The 21,800-nt window shown below is 42.5% G+C and overlaps 1 protein-coding gene across 3 annotated transcripts in view; it reads right to left on the reverse strand.

Annotated features, from left to right (window-relative positions):
• Positions 1-468: 468 nt before the first annotated feature.
• MEIS1 (Meis homeobox 1) overlaps positions 469-21,800 on the reverse strand; it is a 107,882-nt gene continuing 86,550 nt past the window's right edge. For 2 of the 3 annotated variants that reach the window (XM_036380097.2, XM_036380098.2), the window contains exons 10-13: positions 6,177-6,235; positions 4,878-4,967; positions 4,515-4,610; positions 1,927-2,035 (exon numbers count right to left, since the gene is read on the reverse strand). In XM_036380097.2, the coding sequence (XP_036235990.1) occupies positions 4,552-4,610; positions 4,878-4,967; positions 6,177-6,235 (208 nt within the window). In that variant the 3' untranslated portion in view covers positions 1,927-2,035; positions 4,515-4,551. Of the gene's footprint in view, positions 2,036-4,514; positions 4,611-4,877; positions 4,968-6,176; positions 6,236-21,800 lie in introns of all 3 variants that reach the window. The other variant, XM_054514267.1, reaches the window with a different exon arrangement.

Genomic DNA, 21,800 nt, shown 5'->3' on the forward strand with positions numbered 1-21,800 from the left:
GGTCTGCACTAGCCTTGCTTGCAGAAGTCCAGCAGCACCTCATCCCCTTACAGATATGCATTGCCCAGGTAATGTTTGCCAAGTTTTATTTTCCTCCTTCCTCAGTATGCTCAATTCCAGCAAGAAACTCAATAATTTGAACTGTGCATTAGACTATAATTTGGGCAGGAAATGGGTAACACTATTTACAAGTTTCTGTCCAATAATGCCCTACGATATTACATTTATTAAAAGGCAACAGTTCCCATCCTGACAATTTACAGTGCAAGTTCCAAGAAAGTTTCTTTATGCAGCGTAGCATTAGTTTTACATTCTTTAAATATGACGCTGATATTTAAATAGCAAATGATAGGTAACATCGCCAGAGCCAGCTGAATTTTGTAGATGCTCGGCTCTCAGCCTGGGATAGAATGGCTACAAATACTGCATGGGGACAGGAAACAAATTTTGCAAGCAGTGGAGTCACCATGACAAAAAATAATTTGTTTTTATTTTAGATTCAGATTTCATTACTGCACTCAAACTACTACAACTGGGCTTTGAGTTATTATACAATCCAAACTGTTTCAATCAGAAACTCTAAGACTCAGTGTGCAATGATTATTATTAATAATAATTAGCTCCTTGGTTTCTTGATAGAAAAAGGCTATCAACAAGCATTTGTTTAACCACAACAAAAGTATAATTAGCTTATCCCACTTAGTAAATCTGTATGCATGCCAACTCATACCAAACTGCTACTTTTACAAAAAATTGCAATAATACAGATCATTTTTCCAGTCCTTTTTGCACAAAATTTATTTACAATGTATACATAAATGCTCCATGATGGGACTATGGAAAAAAAAATGCACACATGACCGATGTCTTGCCCAGAAAGAAAGTCAACATATTAAAAATAAATCTTCAGTCCATGTTTTGAGCTGCATAAAACAGGAAGTGATGTACAAGGTGGTGGTTGCTGCATGGGGACAAGGATGCTCTGATGTGACAATTAGGCTTCAAATACACTGCCTTTCCGTTTCCATGCTTCCTCCTACCAGTCTCCTTAAGACACTGCCTGCAACAGCTGATTAATCATTGTTGATGACTTCAGTTTTTCCCATCCTTCCCGATTTACATCTGTTCAGGCCAATTCAAATATGGTGAGTAAATGAATTAGACATGCAAATTCATGCCCCAGGCTAGAAAGAGAGAGAGGGAGAGAGATGGGGAGAAAGGCAGAGAAAGGGAAGAAAGACGGACAGAGGAGGAGGGTGGAGGGGGGGGGAAAGAAAGAGTGCGCATGGCTGAAATCCTAGGATAGAAGAAAGATTCTTCTGCCTGACATAGTTATTTTAATGCTCTAAAAATCCTGCAAATAAGCCCTTTCTGTCATTTGCAGGATAAGTGTAAGGCTTCTTTTTTAATGTAAGGAGGCTTCTGGAGGAAGTGAAGAGCTATGGAAACAACACACATAGTGTGGAAAAATTTCACATTTTTTTTAAAAAATCTATAAGAAACAACGTAATATGGATAACAGTATAATAGCATTTTACAATATTTCACTCTTTGTTTTCTTAATGTCTTATATAGGTATTCAGCATGTCCCCAGAAGTTGACTTCAGTTGGTGTTTTCCTGCTTTTCAGGGTCCCTGTGAAGAATTGGAACGTCCCTTGGTCCAAAGTTGACGCCAAGAACTCCATAGTCATTGCAGAAAGACAATGTTTGAAATCTACCATCGCTGCAGACAACGTGTATTTCCCTTAAGCTACTGAGCATGAATGTCCATCACTTGTCCGCTCACTGCTGGCTCGCCGGTATGAAGCATTGTGGGGCTTGATGCTGACATGGGCATTCCAGGGTGGGGTGGTCCTCCATGCATCATCATCGCTGGGTGGTGAGGGTGTCCAGGAATGTAGGTATGCATGGGGGGGCCATGACGCAGCTGAGCAGGATGGGGGGGCATCTGGGGCGGCGTATAGCTTGGCTGTCCCATATTCATACCCATTGGACTACCCCGAGACACATAATCCCCTGGCATACTTTGCAGCCCTGCAAAGGGAGAGAAAGAGGTGGCGGTGAGTGTTGGGGACTGGCTGTGGCACTGGGCTGCGAAGCTGCTCCGCTGGGGCACAGGGAGGCCGGGCTCCAGCCCGAGGCGGGGCGCGGAATCGTGGGCGTGTGAGTGCCGCTGCCTCTGTGGAGCTGGGAGTCTGTGTATGGGCTCACAATGACGGCAACAGGAATGGCCCCAAAGTCACAAAGAACCCTCAAGAACATCCCCTCCCTTCCAAATACAGAGTTTATGGAGACAAAACAGCTTTCTGCTTTTATGGTTAGGAATGTATGTAATGGAGATGTTCCTGATCTGGAAGCATGCCAGAAGCAGCGCCAGCCTGAAGATGGCTAATGCCACATGGAGGGCTCTCAGGTGGGCTCCATTCCCCATGGCCTTACTCCAGCCACCTGCCTTCACCTCCCCACTTGTAAAAGCACGCTGGGAATACAAGGCAGAGAATCTGCAGCAGCTAATGAGGGACTTGGGAGAAGCAATGGGTTAAATAGGTGTCAAGGTTTATCAACAGCTATTTATTTAGCTCTTGAGCCTGATCTCTTGGAATCTGTCCCAAATATTTGTGCCATTCAAAGAGATGCAATCCAGCAAGGACATACATCACTGAACAAAGGCCTCATACGAAGCCGAAATTGATAGGATTACTAAGTATGATTGCTAAATCAAACTTGTATTTTCAGACACATTAAAAATATATACATAATCAATAACAGTTATCAATTATTTCTTTACCCCCCTGATTACCTCTGGCTGCAAAAAAATCAGACTCCCAACTCAGTCAAACCTTTCAGTGGGTTTGGGAGAACAATAAGAAAAAAATTGGACCTAAAACAATAAAACCTCCTGCTTTCTGTGGGCCTCTGCCTTCTGCTTGGATTGCTGTAGCTGATGGGAACTGACAGGTGTATTGTTTCGGAGAGCTATAAGCTCCATAATCATCAAGGGTGAAAGGCATACGCTATTGCTAAGTAGGTTCAATTGGCTTTAGTTCTAAGTAAGAGCGCGCTGTGAATGCGCCGAACACCTTGGAATCAGGTCTCAAGGCTCTAGCAATGAATAGCTGCTTAATCTAGCCTAAAGGAACAGTTTTGAACTAATGAAAATTGCTTATAAAATATACTGTACTCACAGCTCTTTAATCAAAAAAGATGATAATATTTTTTGTAATAACCTATTAATTTAATTGGTCACGAAGCATAAAATACATCATTTAAATTTAATTGACCCAGAAACTAAGAAACAATATTTAAATTAACTAAGCTAGAAATTTTCATGATGAGGTAATAAGGCTATTGCATTCCCAAGCTCAGAGGAATGTTTTCACAGCTAATTGTTAAAACTTAGTTTTGACTTGGGCTCAGAGAAGACTACTATGAAATACACTTGCCCTGGGTAACTTCAAACCCTATGTTAATACAGGCTGGGGGCACAACAAAGATGCTGAAATAACTCTTTTAACTCCAGAAAAAAAAGCAAGAAAACAGAATAAGGCACCATTTAAACATGGTACCAAGTGTCTTGGTGTTTCAAACCACTTAACTATTAAGAAAAAAACAAAACAAAACCCAAAAATTTATATAATGTATTTTTCCCTCGAAAAAGACAAGAGGAAAAAAAAAAAAAACTGGGACAGTTTTTCTAGGCTTCCTTTGCGAGGTCTGCCACTGAAGATTGCATTAATGATCTCTATTTTTGTATACTGAATAAGTCAAATCCATTTGTCACACTGCAAGTGATGGCATACTTAATTTGGATATAGTCAATTAGCCTGGGCTAAGCTCCATAGCCTGCTGCGCACACCTCTATTTTGTATTCTCTCTTTTTCCTTTGCCACACGTAATCCCATTATGACGGACAGACAAAGAGAAATAAACTTGAAAAAAAAGAAGAAAAAATCAAAGTTTCATCCATTGCTTTCCAAAATGCAACTAAGTGAAGCTGATGGGTTTTGCTTGGTTTTTTTTTTTCCCTACCCCATGAGAAGTCTCTGTTTGGCTTTTTTGGTGTCTTGCAGGTTAGCGGGAGAAATGTAACTCATGCATCAACTGCGGTTAGACAGATTTATGACACTTTGGGGACATGCTCTTTCCTCTCCCTGTGCTGCTGCAGACCGCTTACATTTTGCAAATCAGTCTGTTGCCAAGACGACGGGCTCCCCCACCTCCCTGGCTGCTCCTTGTTTTGTCATGTGCTCGGGGATGGATAATAGCATCAATGTATGGCGGCGTCGATGTACGGCAGCGTCGATGTACGGCGCGCGCGCGCGCGGGGGGTTTGGGAGCTTGGAAAGCTTGAGCTGAACCAGAGGGAGAGAAAACCCAAAGGAGCCCAGGCGTAGGATGGATGGATGGAAAGGAAGGAACAAGCATGAGGCTATGGGCAGGGAGAACATAGGGAAATGCAAGAAGACAAATATCCCTCGGACAAAGTGAGAACAAAGACCTCGTTTGTACTTACTTCCCCCTGGCTTTGCCATTGGTTACCTAGGTGAAGGTTACATGTAGTGCCACTGCCCCTCCATGCCCATATTCATGCCCATTCCACTCATAGGTCCTAGAGGGAGATAAAAATCCAAGAAGATGCCAGAAAATGAGCAAAGTCAACAGATAGTGCCAAAAGCCCCTTTCCAAAACACAGCACGGCAGAGGGTCCAGGACCGCTCGAGCAAGGAGACGCCTGGTTTCCAGTGGTGTGGAAGGTAGGCAGAAGACAGGTGAGGAAAGCAGGCAGCGGGGACAGCGGCAGAGGGTGGAGGTGTGTTTACCTGTGGTGGTGTGACCAAGGCCACCCATGAGTGGGCAATGCTGCCCAGGGGCTTACCTGGCGCTCGGATGCCCATGTGCTGCTGGCCGTCCATCACAAAACCTCCCATTGGCTGCCCATCGGGGTTATAGGGTGTTCCTTGACTTACTGCAAAGGTGCAGAACATTTATTTTTAGCAACAGCCAATATGGTCACCTCTTCTCATGGCATCAGGACACAATCCCCCCACCCATGGGCTATTGATGCCAGCTCTAAAAAGAGGGGAAAACATCTATTGTGCGAATTTAGCTGTTGGACTAACAGGCATACTTGGTTATGGCCTGATTTTCTTCTCTAAGTTTGGAAACGAAGTTAGCCAACTGAAATCTTGAGACATGAGGAGCCCTGGCTCCAGCTGCTGCCGCTGCTGACGTCAATGCAAAAACCTGTATAGGAGCAGGATTTTATGGCTGGAATAGTCACACTGAAATCTCAGTGTGTTAAATTACACCCTTGTGCCTTCAAAGGGCAGGACCTGAACAGGTCCATGCAAGATATTTACGTCTAATGACAAATAATCAAATGTACTTGAAAAGGAAGTGTGGCCCAAAGGCATCTTGGACAATGGATTTGGAGAGTTTGGCAGGGAGACTCAGAAAACAAAACCAACTGGGAGTAATGGGCTATGATAATCCTTGATGGTAAATACCCGCAGAGAGCCACGAAACAAGACCCCAGATAGAACCAACGTGTGGAAATGTTAAGTCTTTTAAAAAAATAGAAATAAATACCCCCAAAGTAAACAGCAAGTGCTCAGCAATCCCAAAAGAAGAGCCAAAGGACAAAACAACCCTATACAAGTACCACTACCTGAACTGGAGGTTTTCACTGTACATTAAAAGCTAGCTTCAGAAGTAAGCTGGCTTGGGTTATTAAAGCACATAAAGCTCTACCTCATTGAACGTCTTTGAACTTTACTGAGTCCCACAAGTGATTCTGACCCCTTTGCCCTTTTGACAGGTAATAAAGTTTACAGCAATTCCACACCAAGCCATGCATCAGGGAGTGGTCACAGGAGCAGAAAGAGCTGGGAAGGAAAACTCCAAACAATGACTAAAAAAATACAAGAATAATTTGGATCGTGTTCAGAAAGTCTGGTCACGGAACAGAACATTTTACTTTCCCTTTTTGAATTTTCAATGTCTTTTTTTTTCCAAAATTATTAGTCATAATGAAATAAAGTTGCTTGCATATTAATTGTCAGTCATTCCCAGCATTCATTGCTCACTTATTCACCAGGTACTGCACCTCCTGGTGAATGGCTAGAGGATGGTTTTCGCCTGTGTGGCTTGAATACAGTTACTGCTGGGGACTTGCCTGCTCGATTGGACTGGTCTATCATGGGCTGAACTATTCTTCTTCTAGCATTAATAAACCTGCAAGAAAAAAGAGGAAAGCAAATGGTTAGGGAAGGGATGTCTTCCACCCATCCCCAAGCCCTCTCGCCTTACTGTGGTGCTCTCCATCAGGCTGCATGGGGATGCAAATACTGCTAAACCTCTAACCTGGATGACCTTTGAGAGCACAACCTTGGGGTTTCCAAGCTGATTTATGTTTGCCTGCTTTTTACCACAATTGGACACTTCCATTTCATCTTTTCACGGGGGAATTAGCTGAGTTTTCAGGAAACAATGCCAGCAACACTCTTCTCAATACAGAATGGGGCACCAAAAAAACAAAAATGTGTGAAGCCGGCGAGATGCTCATGAGGGCATCTGCTACCTCCCCCCTCATTAGTGTCATTTCTGCCTTATGTCCTCTGACTTCTTTTTCCAATTTTTTTCTTTATCAAAACCTGTCCCTACCTCTTGCAAACCTGATTCCCTTTTAATGCCCGCTATTAAGATAATGAACTGTGATGGCAGAACCCCATCAAATGAGGGAATGTCTGGACTTTTATCACCACTAAGTCACACTGCTGGGGACTTCAGAGCCATGCATTCCTCCTAGCCATTTCTTGGTGGGCTTTTTCCCCCCTCCCTCTCTTTATGCAAAGTCTGAGGGGGTCAAGGCGAGGTCATAGCTTTACAGTAATTGAATTTATAATCCTGTTTTCTCCAGCTAGGCCTGACCATTTACAGCAAACATCTTGTTAAACTGTAATTACTGGACTACTGAAAATTCCCCCCCCCCCCGAACAATGAAAAGAAGATCTTTGGAAATAACAAAAAAGGAGGTGCAGTCATTTTTAAAAATAGCTATCTGCAGCCCACTCTTTGTGTTTTTGTAGCTCTTTGCCTCAGTTAGTCCTGCAATGCTTATTTGGAAATATTCAAAATAATTTGGAGCAAAACAGAAGAAGGGGATAGATCACAAGTATCCTGGTGTCCTCATGGTGCTGAAATCAGGAGGCTGGGAACCTGTCTCAATGAAGACCACTTGAAGAATCTCTCTTGAGGTTTCATTTAGCAGAAAGTTTACTTAAAATCCATTTGGAAAAAATCTACATTGAGATTTAGTCATGGCAAAGCTACATAACCAGACTTTGCGCTCTTTGTGAGAGAGAAAAAGAATAATAAAAATGTATGCCACAATATTTACTAGTAAAGGAAGAAGTGTGAGTGTGGGCTAAATCATAGCACACTTGTAAAATGGAATAGGAAAGTCCACAAAAGGGAATAGTTGATGCTTGTTGCCTTTGCTTGGGGTGGCTTAGCAGGAGCTCTCCTACCACAGAGATAAAGCCACCAGGATCTTTCCACGGGAATCAGCTCTGCCCACCCATTTGCCTTCACTAGAGGAGAGAAGAATAGCAAACCACTGCCCCATGCTGTTTCTTTTGCCCTCATCAAAGACCAGCACAGTGACTTCAGACTCCTCCTATCTCCCATTCCCCACTGACACCCATTACCCAAACTCCTGCAAAAATTAATCAAGATGTTGAGTCTTTATCAAACCTGTCTTGATGAAACAGGCTCAAAGGCACCAAACCCAGGAGCCAGTCTGGAAACCTTACACCTGAACTAGGTCATGTTTTGTCAGCAACAGTATTGGATCAATTTTTTCTACACATTTCCAATAAGCACACCCTCTCGACTCCAGCAAACAGTGTTGCAAATCAGTTTATCATTATCTTGTACAAACCATGAAAATTAGAATCATGTGAGCAGAAGGTTAGACTAATTTTCCTTTCTCATTATAAGCACAGGTGTAGCACAAACAACATGTGAAAAAAGCAATTAAAAAAAACCTGCTTTTTTTCCCCCCATTAGCTGCCTTAGCTCCATGACCAATTAGAAAATTGTTTAATATCTGTAATCTGCATTTGCAGAAAGCAATTTTCACAGTAACTCTTCGAAGTAAAACAACACCACAAAACCCTAGTGCCTCAGCCATTTCTTTTTGTGAGTCTGGCAAGGCTCTTGCTGTGTTTTCTCCATCCTTCTCTAGCCCCACTGCTAGGACCTGGTAGTGTGGCAGGAGGAGAGAGGTAGCTCTGAGAGTGACTGGTCACTGAAATAAGTTTTAGTCCAAATAAATGCTGAGCAACATTAGGCACGTACAACCTCAACTTCACGACTTTTTCTTCCTTCTCCTCCAAACTACAAGCACTTTTAAGATGGAGGGGTGCCTCAAAATAATAAACTGTACTATATATATAGTATTGTTCATATACTAATATCCTAGAATAAACTATATATCTAGAGCTTACCAATAATTATCCACAAGATGTGCCTATGGTAAAATATAATCTCACCTGTTTGCCCCATGCTATGGTTTGGGATATCTGCTTTAAGAACATTTTACACACAGGTACTTAACAGTTACCTTCTTCCTATGCATTCGTGTAAGTATTTTCTATAAGTAGCAATTCTGCCAAACAGCTCAGTGTTTGGATGTCTTTGGGGGGAATTCAGACACAAGAACATTTTCCTTCTGGGCAAAGTAATAAAATGACATTCTTGCTCCTCCCACTAGAAGTCAAACGGAGGTCAGCTCCCCATCCTTGTATCTGTTTAAATAAACTGGTCCAGCTGTTTGTTTCCAGGATGCCCTTTAACCTTCTGTCCCATCCTCCCTGCCTTTGTAACACAACGCTTTACTTTGCATTATAGTAGACTCCAAACCACTGAGCATTTAGAAAAAAAGAAAAAAAAAATAGAAGAAAGTATTCACTTTCAAGTTTCTTCCTGCATCCCAAACCTAGAATTTGTAAGAACTTATCAGATTAAAACAATTAACGTAGCTTGCCTTGAGAGAGCACAATACAGGCTGTGATGTTTATAAATCACATTTGAGAACTTCTTGCAAGCAAAACTGCAAATTAGCTGCTGCTGTAGAAATATATGGGCATGTGGTTAATTTCTTCATGCTCTCAGTTTTTTTCTTTGAGACAACAGCCAGGATCTTTTGATCACTCTTTGAATTTCCAAAGTGCCAGGCTGATTTGAACATCAGCAAAAACAATGGAACAGAAAAGCTAACAGGAATAATCTCCCTTCCCCTTTTGCCAAATGTTCATATTCACCTATCTTAAGAGAAAGAAATTCTAAATCACTCTGATCATTAAAACTTCAGAGAAATCAGGACCTAAAAAAGGTATTTGCATACTAACTACTACTGAGATGGAGTATTATTAAAATACATTTTAGCGTAAAACTTACGAGAGATGTATAGCCTTACTCATGTGAGTAAAGAGCCAATCAGGCTCAAAGGCTTGCATGAAGTATTTTTCCCCACACCAGTGCTCTGTGTCGTGGTATCTTTGCTCTGATGAGGAAGGGGATTTTTTGGTTTGAGTTTTTTGCCTCAAAAGGGTTGGATCAATAGTGGCACAACAACATAATATCCCTCAGTGTACAAGTTGCACTCAGCAAAGCGATGCCTTGGGCTGCCTTTTTTTTTTTCCTTCCTCCTTTTTTTTTTTAGAGGATTTTTTCTTTTGTTGTTTTGTTTTGTTTTGTTTTGTAAAGGGAAGGATCTGGCATGGAGAAAACATTTGAACAGTTGGGCAAACACAGAAGTTTGAAGTATTTCCTAATTTTTTCAAGTTAACTTTTCCTTGTTCTTTTCGGACACATGGGATTGCACTTTCTGCCATGTCCCAAAAAGTAAGAAAAATCCAGCAATTCCACCTGCATAACCCTAAAGGGGAGGAAGAAACCCTATTTTCTCCCATTTGCATTTTACTGGGATGTTTTCTCTTAGGCTTCTTGCCTGGGGTCTGTCTGCAGAGGTCACGGGCAGACTCCCTGGTTGGTGCATGGCTGGTCCCAGGGGTGAGCTCCAGCCCCAGCCCCGGGGATGCAGCAATCTGCCTCTGCACTCTGACCTTCAGCTTGGCCGCCCTCGCTGCCACGCACAAGTTTTGTTTCTTCTCAGCAAGAAGCTGCACGGCTAGTGATGACAAAAGACTTATTTTAGTTGGAAAATGGCTACAATAATAGCAGCCAGAGAACAAGGATTTTCAGAGGGTCACCAAACCCTCCGAAAGGCAGAGCTCGCTAAGGCTCAGGTTACAGCCCAAGTGACATTTTCCACACAGATCTGTTCTTTCTCCCTTCCCCTTGTGTTTCACTTCTGTTGAGTGAATAAAACAAGACCTTCCTCTGCTGTCACGAATTTCCAAAGTCACCTTTGCTCAAGAATCGACAGAGTGATTGTGGGGACTTCCAATTGGCAGTCTTTGAATGAAATTTTCCAGGACCAGCTGTCTGAAAGGAGATGCTGAGACTTCGCAGTCTATTGAATTTTTCTCCGTCCCCAGCCCTCCAAAATGAGGAGAGTTTCACACCATTACTGACTTCTGCTACTTGGAGTCACAGGCTGCTCCCTCTCAATATTGTCCCAAAGCACTGCATGCCAGAAGTCTGTGTTTCACTGGTAGAGCCAAGAAATTCCTGAAAATCTCTCTGCCTCATTTTCTCCTTGAGCTCCTTCTAGCAAACCAGGCGTAAGAAAAATGAGAAAGCCCACATTACCTACAAACCCCAGTGCTAAAATCTCTCATGGCCCTCTGAAGAAAACCAGTATCCCTCTTGACAACAAACAAATCATCATTTTTATAACAGATGCCAAAGTAAACATAGTACTTTAAACTGGCAAATAATTCACTTGTAAAACCAGTTTCACTCTTTTCTGCATAGTGGGATCCTTCATTTATACAGCAGCAAAACAACATTCTCTATTCAGTGCTTAATTCCTCAACGCTTAACAGGTTTATCTCTAATAAAACCAATTTAAATGGAAAGCATGCTATAAACCAAGATTATTACACTTCAGTAACTGCTTTATTCCTTATTTTAACATATTTTCATTTTTTTTCTCTGTGTTTGTTTTCCAGAGATTTTTAAAAGAGTCAGTTAAAGAAAAGAAAAAAACCCCATACCAACACAGAAATTATTTCACCGAATACTTTCAAATGTTTTAAAAACAGCCTTGAAAATAGCAAGCTGCCTCTGTAATTATGAACAGAAAAAATAACTGCAGACTTTCAAATGGTAATCACATCTCCCCATCCCTAAAATGAGAAATAAATGTTAAAAGAGTGCTTACTGCCGTTATTAGAAAGTTCTGATCCTGAAGTCAGTTAGTGAGCTTAATGACCCGTAACTAGCAGTCATTAGCAATGCATGCTCTCTGTACTCCCTTTATTTGTAAAGAAAAAAAAAATCCAAGACACTCAAAAAACTTTGTTCAATTTAAAGTCAAACCTTATGAAATCATGTTTGGCAACTTTTCTTGGTTTCTCCTCCTCCTCCTCACCAAAGACAGTTCAGGACTGCAATACATCATTTACACTGAATGGAGGTAGGGAGGGAAGAGAGTACAAGGGCTGCTCACCGCCCACTCCAGACACATAATATTGGAATATACTCCAAAGACAGAGAGCCCATCCATCAGGAGCATCAGAGAGGTCTCCTGCAAGCTCTCCTCTTCCTCCCTCCCCTGCTGGCACAGCACCAGTGCCAGGGACTGTATATAGGGCTGAGGGGATCCGCAAGACAATATTGGAGAGTGAATTAAATAAAATACTATGCAAAAACTAGTGATGAAAACCCACTAATTAGCTGACAAATTTGATGTAAAGCACTAATGAAAGCCATGTGTGGTTCTGCAATTTAGTTTTTAAAATAGCTTCTGACTTCAAGCATTACTATGTGACCCCACCAATGGATTCATGTTGTGCATTCAGAAAAGTTGCTCTCAAACAGGAGAGTGCTATCAAATCTCTATCCAAACCATGCCTGCTAATGCAGGGAGCATATCGAGGGCAAAAATAGAAAGCAGAGAGATGAGATCAGGTATGTGCTCCTTGTAAGAGACCTGGCTATGCCCTACATTTTGGCTGGCCCAGCACGCACCAGCTCCACCTTTGGCCGCCTCCCCTTCTCCTGAGCCCTTAAGCATGGGAGCTTGGCAACTGTTCCAGTGCCTCACCACCCTCACAGGGAAGAATTTCTCCCTCATTTCTAAAGTAACCCCATTTCTAAAGTAACTTTCGATTTAAAGCCCCCCCCCCCCCCCCCACCTTGTCCTATCAGTACCAGCGCCATGGGACAAAACACAGACATGGTAATTGCCTTGGGGTAGCAGTGACCCCGGGGGTGGCCTGTCCTCTGGACACAGAAGGGATGTTTGGTGGCTTTCTACTGAGGTGGGACACAAGCTCCTGGCCCTGCTTCTCCCTTGGCCCAAAAGCTCCCTTAGCTCCATCTCTCTGCAGAGCTTCTTGAGGAGTCTTTCTAGGAGAGAGCTGGGCAGCAAACAATTCCGGTTTGCAAAATTTTGCCTGTTCTCCAGCAGGATGGAGCTGAGGCCTATTTCTATTCATTTGGCTAGTTCTGAATGAAAATTATGGAAGGGACTTGCTGGGGAGGAGTGAAGAGCAATTGTGCCTGGGGAAGAGATTCCTGGAGATATGTCTTCCTGCTCTGCTCATCTCCTGTGCTCTTCTACATCACAGGTGAGCTGCTGTTGGCCTCTCTGGTATGCTCTCCTTCTCCTCCTCCTCCTAAAAAAGCTTAGCCAACGTGGAACATTTCCAGTGAAAATCCAGATCCAGTATCCAGGCATCTCCCTGGCAATGTCAGGGAGTCAGAACAGTGTTGCAGGTCTTGGCTGCACTGGGGAGAACTCTCAGCAACCTCATTCCCTGACACCACAATTCCCTCGGGGTGCAAAGCAGATGTAAACTCGCCCTCAGCAGCCAGATGATGTAAGGGGAAATCTTTACATGGCAAAGCGCCAGCAGAGCTGACCTCCTGTCTCTTCCCTGCTCCTAAATCCCAGGGCAGCTGTACTTTGCTGATCTCCATGTGCCATAATTAGCCTTTAAGGAATATGGCAAGGATTCATGTAGTAGAGCGGCACTAAGGCTGCTCTAACTCCTGTCTGGGACAGCACTGGCCCCACAAAGTGGTTGGGTAGACAACATGCTGGCAGACAAAATCCTGACTCCCACAAAAACACTTGTAACAGAGGGTGTGCAGGCTCTCTGAGAGCTCTGAGAGTAGCCAAGGCTGAGATGCACATCTCCCAGCTCGGTGTTTTTGCACACTCCAAGAAGGGTCTGAACATCAACTTCCCATCTGATCCTTCAGGAGAGCTTCTCTGGACTCTGTAACTTGGGTCCTGATCTGGTGCACACCAGCAGTGCAACCCAGCAGCTTTTCTTCAGCAGATCACAGCAAACCAGCAAACCAGGCCCCATTTGATGGCAGGGATTAAGCTGGGAATGGGTGAGAGCTGATACTAAAATACTGGCTATTTCTTTGAGAACATTCCTCCCTATTTCAGCAGTTTAATGTCCTCTATCTACTCAGCATACCGTCTGTTTTAGTGGAATGTAGAGTTTGTGAGAAGTGCCTGCATGATCTCTGAGCTTTCTCATGCCATACAAGTGTTCTAAACACAGGGGGTCCTCCTTGAGGTCCAAGGTTTTTCCATACATCAGATGGTGAGCTTAGTCCAAACAGCTTTTCCCTGTTCCCTCCCTGTCCACCCCACATACAGCATGGGAGTTGGAAGCTGTGCCTTGTCCTCCAGCCTGAGCAAAAGAAGAGAGGCTGCTCCCACATATGGCTGCTGGTTTAAACATGTTCCCACTCACTGAAGGGTGTGAGAAAGGACCTGTCTATGCTCCTGGATGAATTCCTTCATCCTCCTCATCCCCAAAAGGCAATGAAGGAATATGGAGTAACTCCACACCCAGTCACCCCACACCAGCTCCTGCAGCCTGCAGGAAAAGGAGAAGCAAAGCCCAGGGTGGCCAAACCCAAACTCTTGACAAGTGTCTTTGGGAGAAAACACTCTCAGGGCCCCTAAAGAGAAAATATCCGGGACCAGTGTTTTGCACATGAAATAAGCTTTGACATCATTCTGGTCTAAAACCCAAGACACTGGTTTGGGGTGTTGAGGGAAGCTTTATTTCTGTGGTTGTGTCTTCCCCACCACGATCAAGACAATAAATACAGGCACATTGATGTATTTTGTGTGATGTGGGCACCTGAAAAACTGGTTTGAATTCTTTTTTCCTTTTTTTTCTCTCCCAGAAACCACAAAAGATACAGCTCTGAGTCACAGCCAACCTGAAAAACAACCCCATACTTCTGAACAAACTCTCTGTGCCCCAAGACATCCCACTTCAAAACATTGTTTTCTAACCACTACTAATAGCCTACTTTGTAATCTACTTTATCTAAACATAATTTCCCATTAAGTGAAGTGATTCATTTTGCTTCTAATCCTACTACTGACAGCATTATATTCAGGGCAGAAGAAAAGACACCCTCTGAAAACAACACCAACAAAACACACACAGGGAAGTCAGAGGAATGTTGAAGATTAAAAGAATTGGTGAGACAGGGGACAGACAAAGCTTAGGGATCAGTCCCCAGATGGTACGAACCACCTTTATAACCCAGGTGGGAAGTCAGACATCTCTGGAATAAATCTGAATTCCAAAGCAGCTATTGGTATTGAGCTTTATCCCTCGCCAAAAAAGACACAAGGACTACAGTGCCTGGGCAAGGGAAACAAAATAATCCATGAAACTGTTACATGACCTAGATTTCATTGAACAACTGTGAAAGCAATGTTTTTTCAGCATCTCCTGCCATTTCTTTATTTTTGAAAAGTCAAAGAAAAGGCAGAATCCTGGCTGCTGCTAAGGCTGGTGTAGCCAGCCATGCATCACTTACACCAAAATCATTCCAGGGTAGGCAGGGCAAAACACACACCCTCAAAAGCACATCCTCACCCTGCCCCTCTGGCTGTGTCTCATTTTTGATAAGAGAAAATTGATTTAACCAAGAAAAAGGCAACATTTGCCTCATTTTTACTATTTCAGGCTGAGCTTTCAACCAGGCAGTTTGTTTCACACAGGTGCAGCCTGGAGCAAGCATCTGATTTAAGTGCGAGAGGGTCTCTGAGGGCACCTTTCTCCACATGCTGCTGTTTCAGTTTGTGATGGTTAATCACTCTACACCTATCTCAGCAACTGTTGACACAAAATGGGTGGAGATCAGGTCTGTGCAAGCACAAAATACCAGAAAGGCAAACTATATGTAAACACTCTTCAGATAGCTGTGACAAAAATAGACCAAAGCCTGACTTGCAAAGCAATGACAAGCCATTACTCTCCCCTTCTGTCTTTCTTTTTTTTCATATATTGAGGGCATGTAATTTTTTTTAATACATATAACAAGGATATTCCTTGCACTAAAAAGAAACCAAGACCTGCGAACTGTATTTAGAAAGACAGTGCAAAGCACTCCCCTTACTTCCAATGCAGCATTTCCAGAACACAATAGTGTCCTGAATGGGTGCTTTTATAAAGCCAAACTCTTGTTTTGAGATGGTGCACACCTGAATCTCAGTATTTTTAAATAATAAGAAGGAAGCAAAGCATTCCGACCCCTACCCTGATCCTGCAGAGCAAAGCTAGAGCAGGAGAGAAGAGCAAGTAGAAAATGTTTACACGGGTGCTATTCCACCTTATTTCCCTGGCACCTGACATCACATTTGTTACAGCACATTAATGCACCAACTAAAAAAAAGTTTGTTGAGTATGAGACCACTCCAGAAGAGAGAAAAGAGGTTTTTTCTTGGCTGCATATTAACCTCTTGCTAGTCAGGATTATTGGCAGGTAAACTCTGTTTGCACTGTCTGGTGCTCTGCAGTGGGAACCAATGCTACTTCCTCTCAAAAAAGTATCTATGTGACTAAAATAATACCAGCTTTTGAGGTTTATTTTGCTCAGTGCCCCACGTGTCACTAATTAGCTAGTCACTGTTAGCTTGGGCCAAATGATTTCACATTTGCTTTTGAAATAAATGGTGTTTCCTTTGCTGTTTTTTCCCAGTCTGAATCCAGGGGCTGTCAGAGCAATGGTTAGAAACATCTTTCCTTGGTGCTCCTGAATGGGATGACCCTTGTTTTAGAGCAGTTTGGGGGGTGTGGAAACTGACAAGTCTGGACTGAACAAGAAACCCAGGTCTCCATCTCTTAGGTCTCCATCTTCTCCTCCACCTGAAGTCTTGGACGCCAAGGGGAGCATTTCCCCAAGAAAACTCTTTACACACCTCCTCTGAGCACCTGACCCCTTTGGAAAACACCCATGACAAAACTGTACCACTGCTTCTTAAATTGACTCACCAAACCCAAACCCCACACATTTGAACCACTGCGCTGTACTTTAAAATGGCTTTACTGAACTAAAAAAGGAAATTTCAGCCTAAAATCCGGTGATCCGACAGTACCTGATGGCTTTACATTCACAGCTCTTCCCCCTGTAAGCTATTTGCTCAGATTTTCTAATAATACCTTGACTGCCTGGCAGCTCTCCAGGGCTAAGGCAATATGCAAGCTAAACATTATTTTTTCATCTGATTTCAATATTTTCTTATGAGTAACTATACAGGATTTTACCTAGTGAGTATTCCTGATTGCTGTAATTTAAGAACAGAGAAATAGACTACAGATGTAATATTATTATTACAATTGGCATTCAAGGTGAAAGGCATAACAATTAGCTAAGACTTAGTGAAAACATAAATGCAAAAATCTGCTTGAAAAATCCAGCACATGGTACATTTAGAACAGCTAATTTACCTCACACATTCTGAACTGCTCAAATGATGTAACAATTCACCCAGCAAGATACTTTTACAAATAGTTTTCTTGGTGTTTTGAGGGGGTTTTCTTGGAGGGGGATGATTTTCATTCTGCAAACACCTACCGTCTTATTCTCTAGAATATAAAACAATATTTATTTGTCAAACCCAAAATATATACTCTTTCTTATTCCTATTTTTTCCTGCTTTTGCATGTATTCCCATTAACAAAACAGTGTTTAAATAACAACTGTACACATATTCTAGAATAACACAGAGGATAAAAGTAAATTTTCTCCAAAATCTGATGGTTAAGTTCGTATCGCTGAAATTGAGAGGATAATTTGTGAATGTTTTAACATTTACAAGTAAATAAGTACTTGTATTTACTATATCTGATTACTGAGAAAAGTATTTGTTATGTTCTTACACAGATTGAAATTGCATCTTGACCTTTTCTCATTTAATCTGTTTACTGCAACAAAAGCAGTAATTGATACATCTGAAAATAAGCAGATATTTTATTCTCCAAGGACTAAAAATCCCTGTGTGCGATGTGCTTGGCAAACCAAATATCTTCCCTGTTTATTGTAGTCTACAATTTGGTGGGCAACAGGGGTGAAAATCTAACCCTGCATATAGGACCAGCACCTGCTTTTGCTATGCTCCCTCCCTGCTGGCCTCCTCCCCCACTTACACCCTAAAAATAGTGCTTAAGTGGGACTAAAGTGGTGCACTGGTCATGTGCTGGCCTTTTGCTCAGGGTGAATATCACCCTCAGTGAAGGAATTGAGCAAAGATGATGTCTACGCTAAATGCCCAGCCCCAGGAAGGAGCTGTTTGGTCCCCTCCAGGGGTCTGGAATGGGGCTAAACACATGGGAAACACCAGACAACAGTATCAGTTGGTTTTGGGGGTGTTTGGGTGTGCTTCAGATGCACCAAATCCTTGGTATGCTATGATATAAAAACCACAGAGGGAAAAGAGGGGCCTGGGACTGTTTCCCAAAAGGCGGAGAGTTGTGAGGCCATTCCTCTTTCCCCTGCCCCTCTGTGGAGGGGCAGGCAGGGGCTCTCTGCATCTGCCCCATCTGCACCTCTCCATCTGCACCTCCCAATCTGCATTCCCCCATCTGCTCCATCCTTAACCCCACCATCTGCAAGCCAGGACGGGCAGATGGAAAGGACACCCTTCCCAGTGGTGTTCCCCATTCATGGCTGGGTTCTGGGGAGCTCTTCCCCATGAGAAGTGCAGAATCCTCCTGTCCCCACCACACCACTCTGCCTGCCCATGCCATGGCAAAGCATTTCCTCCCCTGCCCCATGCAGCTGCTGCAGCAAAGCTCTACCACTAGTCTTACCCAGAAGCAAAGAATGGAGGCAGAAGGAAATTTACTGCTGGAGGAGAGTTGTGAGGGGACTAAAAGAGTAATAAATTATTTCTGTTTATATGCTCTGAGCTGGCTGTGCATACAGTAAGGTGATCAGCTCTTTCTATCCCAAGTCCATCTCTAATTTTCCACACTCATCTTTGGGCTGGTCTTGGAGCCTTTTTGAAATGTCATTCTTACAGGGTTTCAATAAAATCCACTTCATCTGACTCCAAGAATAACATTAGGAAAATTTTTTTGATCACATTATTTGATACTTTTTTCTGATATGTTTGGTTGGGGTTTGTTCTGAGGTTTTTTGCAAGTCTAGGAAATCATATTAAAAAATGACATTTAAAGAAGCCAAGAATACAAAATCAAGAACTCAAGAGTTAGGACACCATATTACTAGAGTTGCTTGCACCCTAGGCTTTAATGTATTTCATCACAGTTCAGTTACCAGCTCATGCTACCATTTTTGATAGGGCTCAATGCCTCAAGCATCCCAGTGACAATTATGTCTGTTATAAGAATAGGCCAGGGCATTATAAAATAAAAAAATCTATCTCTACAGGTTATAATCTTTGACAAAGTTGAATGACTCAGGCAGGAAGAAAAGCAAGCAAGTCCTGGTTCATATAGCCAAATACTGCACCGGAGAAGAGGGTTCAGCTCTGCTGCTTCCTTGGACTGATTGAGAGCTACTGAGTAAATCATTGAGCACAAAACTTGCACTGTAAATTACTGATTTCTCACTTCTCCATACACAACAGTGGGCACTGGCAATGTAAGACACCAAGGCACTCAAAACTTGGAGTTTCAGTGAAACATGAAGTTTCAATGATTGTTGGACCCTAAATGAGAATAAATTGCTATAATTCTGAGTCACCTCACAGTCCCAGACCAGCCCAAAACTTGTGACCTGGACTTCTATGAGCCTCACTTCTTCCCCTGTGAACCAGGACAACATTTTTCTCTCCCTTTGCAGGGTAACTGTAAAAATACCATGCAGACCCACAATCTTGTATGCATGTATAGGCACATGGAGGTCAGGGAAAGACTTGGATATTACAGCAGTGAGTGCCACAGAAAAGCGCCCAGCAGTAATTATTAATTCCATCTTCAAGCGCGGTTTGAATACAGCTCAACAAACGAAGCACGGAAGAATGAGGGCAAGATAAAATATTGACTAGCTGCTCCAGCATTGTCTGGGTTGTGCCCTAGATAGCACAAGGGTACTTGAAAAAAGCAGAATGGAAACACCTAATAAAGGCTGGACCTTTAAGGATTTGAATTCTCAATTTTTTTTTTTTATCATTTTAATGCAGTTGGATGCAATACTATTTAGAGAGACAATCACATTAAGACATGTACATATAGGGAGGTTATATAGGCACATTATTCTACAAGTATACAAACATCTTATCTGTGTGCACCAAGACTTTTCTAAAACATAAACAAGCATCTGACACCTAATGCAGCCCTTGATTAGAATTGCTCTCTCTTCTTCATAGACTACCACCAGTAATTATTTACCATTAGCTCTTAATGGGAAGGGATTCAGCTGGGATGTAGTAAACAAGAAAACCGTATAGATTGTTCAATATAGCCTGACTGGCTCTCAGCTGAGGTAAGAAGTGATTGGATCACACCTGGATATTTCAATTCATTGCTTTTATCACCTGGGAAAAGCACCTTATTAACCTGTACCTGTTCAGGTCTCCACCATGTCCATATAGGCATCATACAAGTGCCCCTTCTTGCTCATGTTACTGTGCTTGGAACACTAAACTGCTGTGGGGTTAAACAACAAATATGACAGAGACCTGAATGATTCATTTAGACTACTGGCATTTGAACTCTGCTATCTTCCTAACTTCCACAGATTTATTTTTATTTTGCAGCAGGGTAAGGGCTCCCTCTTCCCACAAGAGAAACATCTGACTGAGGCAAAAAGACGGTCCTAGAAGGCAACACTGGTGATTCACAAGTAAAGTTGTCATGTGGGGGAAAAAAAGGGGAAAAATCCTCTGTGTGGATTATTTAATTTCTTAAAAAAATAAAATAACCCAATGTAAAGGGTCATGGTAAAAGGTGGTATTTTTAAAGGTATGTGCCCTTTCATGGATATATTTTCTGGCACATCTCACATCATCACCCCATTCCTGTGACTCCTCCACATCAACAGGAGTTATGTACATCAGCCTAGGGAGCCCCAGCACCAGGGCAGTCCATATGTGAAAATCAACATTTCTTTTCATTACGGCACAAAACTGAAGCATGCAACCAGCACATACTGAAAAGGCATTCAAAACATGACAAAAAAATTGTTTAAATGCTTTCAGTCTCCAGAAAACAAATGCTCTCTTCACTGACTAGTCTGTGGCAAACTTCTAATTCCAGCCAGAAAATCCAGCATTCCCAGTCTGGGCTAACGACCATGCTACCAGACATGAGTTTATGTTTTTCATGCACATTTCATGTATTCCCACATGCTGTGTTGCTGCCAATAATTTATGACTGATCTGCACCCAGCCTGCCCTTCAGCATTTTATTTAATCTCTGCAACAGTGATTTACAATGACTCATCATTAATACAAAAATGTACATGTGTGTTAACAAGTTTGGAAGAATCTAAGGAGGAAGGCAATTTTTTTTTGTGAGTTCTGGCTGAATGACTTATGAGCCTGCCTAAGAAGGGCAAAACTAACCAGAAATTATATGCTAGCTCTTCCCTGCAGCAAAACATTTAGGTAGGAAGAGTTTCTTGTGCACATTGCTTTAGAAGAAAAGGGATCCAGCAAAATGTTTGAGAAGGTTGCTCCATAGCCTCCAGTATTTGAGAGGGGATGAGTAGCTCTCTGGTCACCTAATGGCTGGGTATTCCCCGTGCAACCTGCACACTCAGCAACAGCTTCACAGTCTCCTTGTTCCTTAACATCCATTACAAAAAGCAGGGGCTGCACTGCCATATTTTGGCATTTCTGCCCACCACCCAGTGATTTAAGAAAGCCCCATTGCCTCTATAGTGTTAAATTGTTGCACCTCAGGGGAGAGAAGGAGAATTGTCTCAATAATTTATACAATTGTAACACCACAGCAGAATTACAGAAATAGCTCAAGTAGAGGAAGTCTGCCCTACATCCACAAGACTTCAGTTATAATGTATTTTGACCTCTTTTTTTTTTCTTTGCACATAAGGAACTTATAAGAACACACCTGACACAAAGCCAAAGTAAAAACTCCTCATATTCGAAGAGAGATGGGTACTGAAAAACACCCTGGAAAAAAACCTGAAAGAAAACCTACTGAAAGTCACTCAGGAGAAATTCCACCACCTTTAGTTGAATCCATCCTATGTTCATCATCTTGAAAGATTTCTTTTGATGGACCATCCCAAACTGACACATTTGTCCATGTTGAATCCTGTACTCCCAGACTCCACAGGAGCAACATACCCGTTCTCCATCCCATCGTTAAACAAGACCCTGATGAGTACCCACAGCTTCTCAGTA

This window comes from Molothrus ater, chromosome 3 (genome assembly GCF_012460135.2).
Source record: "Molothrus ater isolate BHLD 08-10-18 breed brown headed cowbird chromosome 3, BPBGC_Mater_1.1, whole genome shotgun sequence".
Classification (NCBI taxonomy): domain Eukaryota; kingdom Metazoa; phylum Chordata; class Aves; order Passeriformes; family Icteridae; genus Molothrus; species Molothrus ater.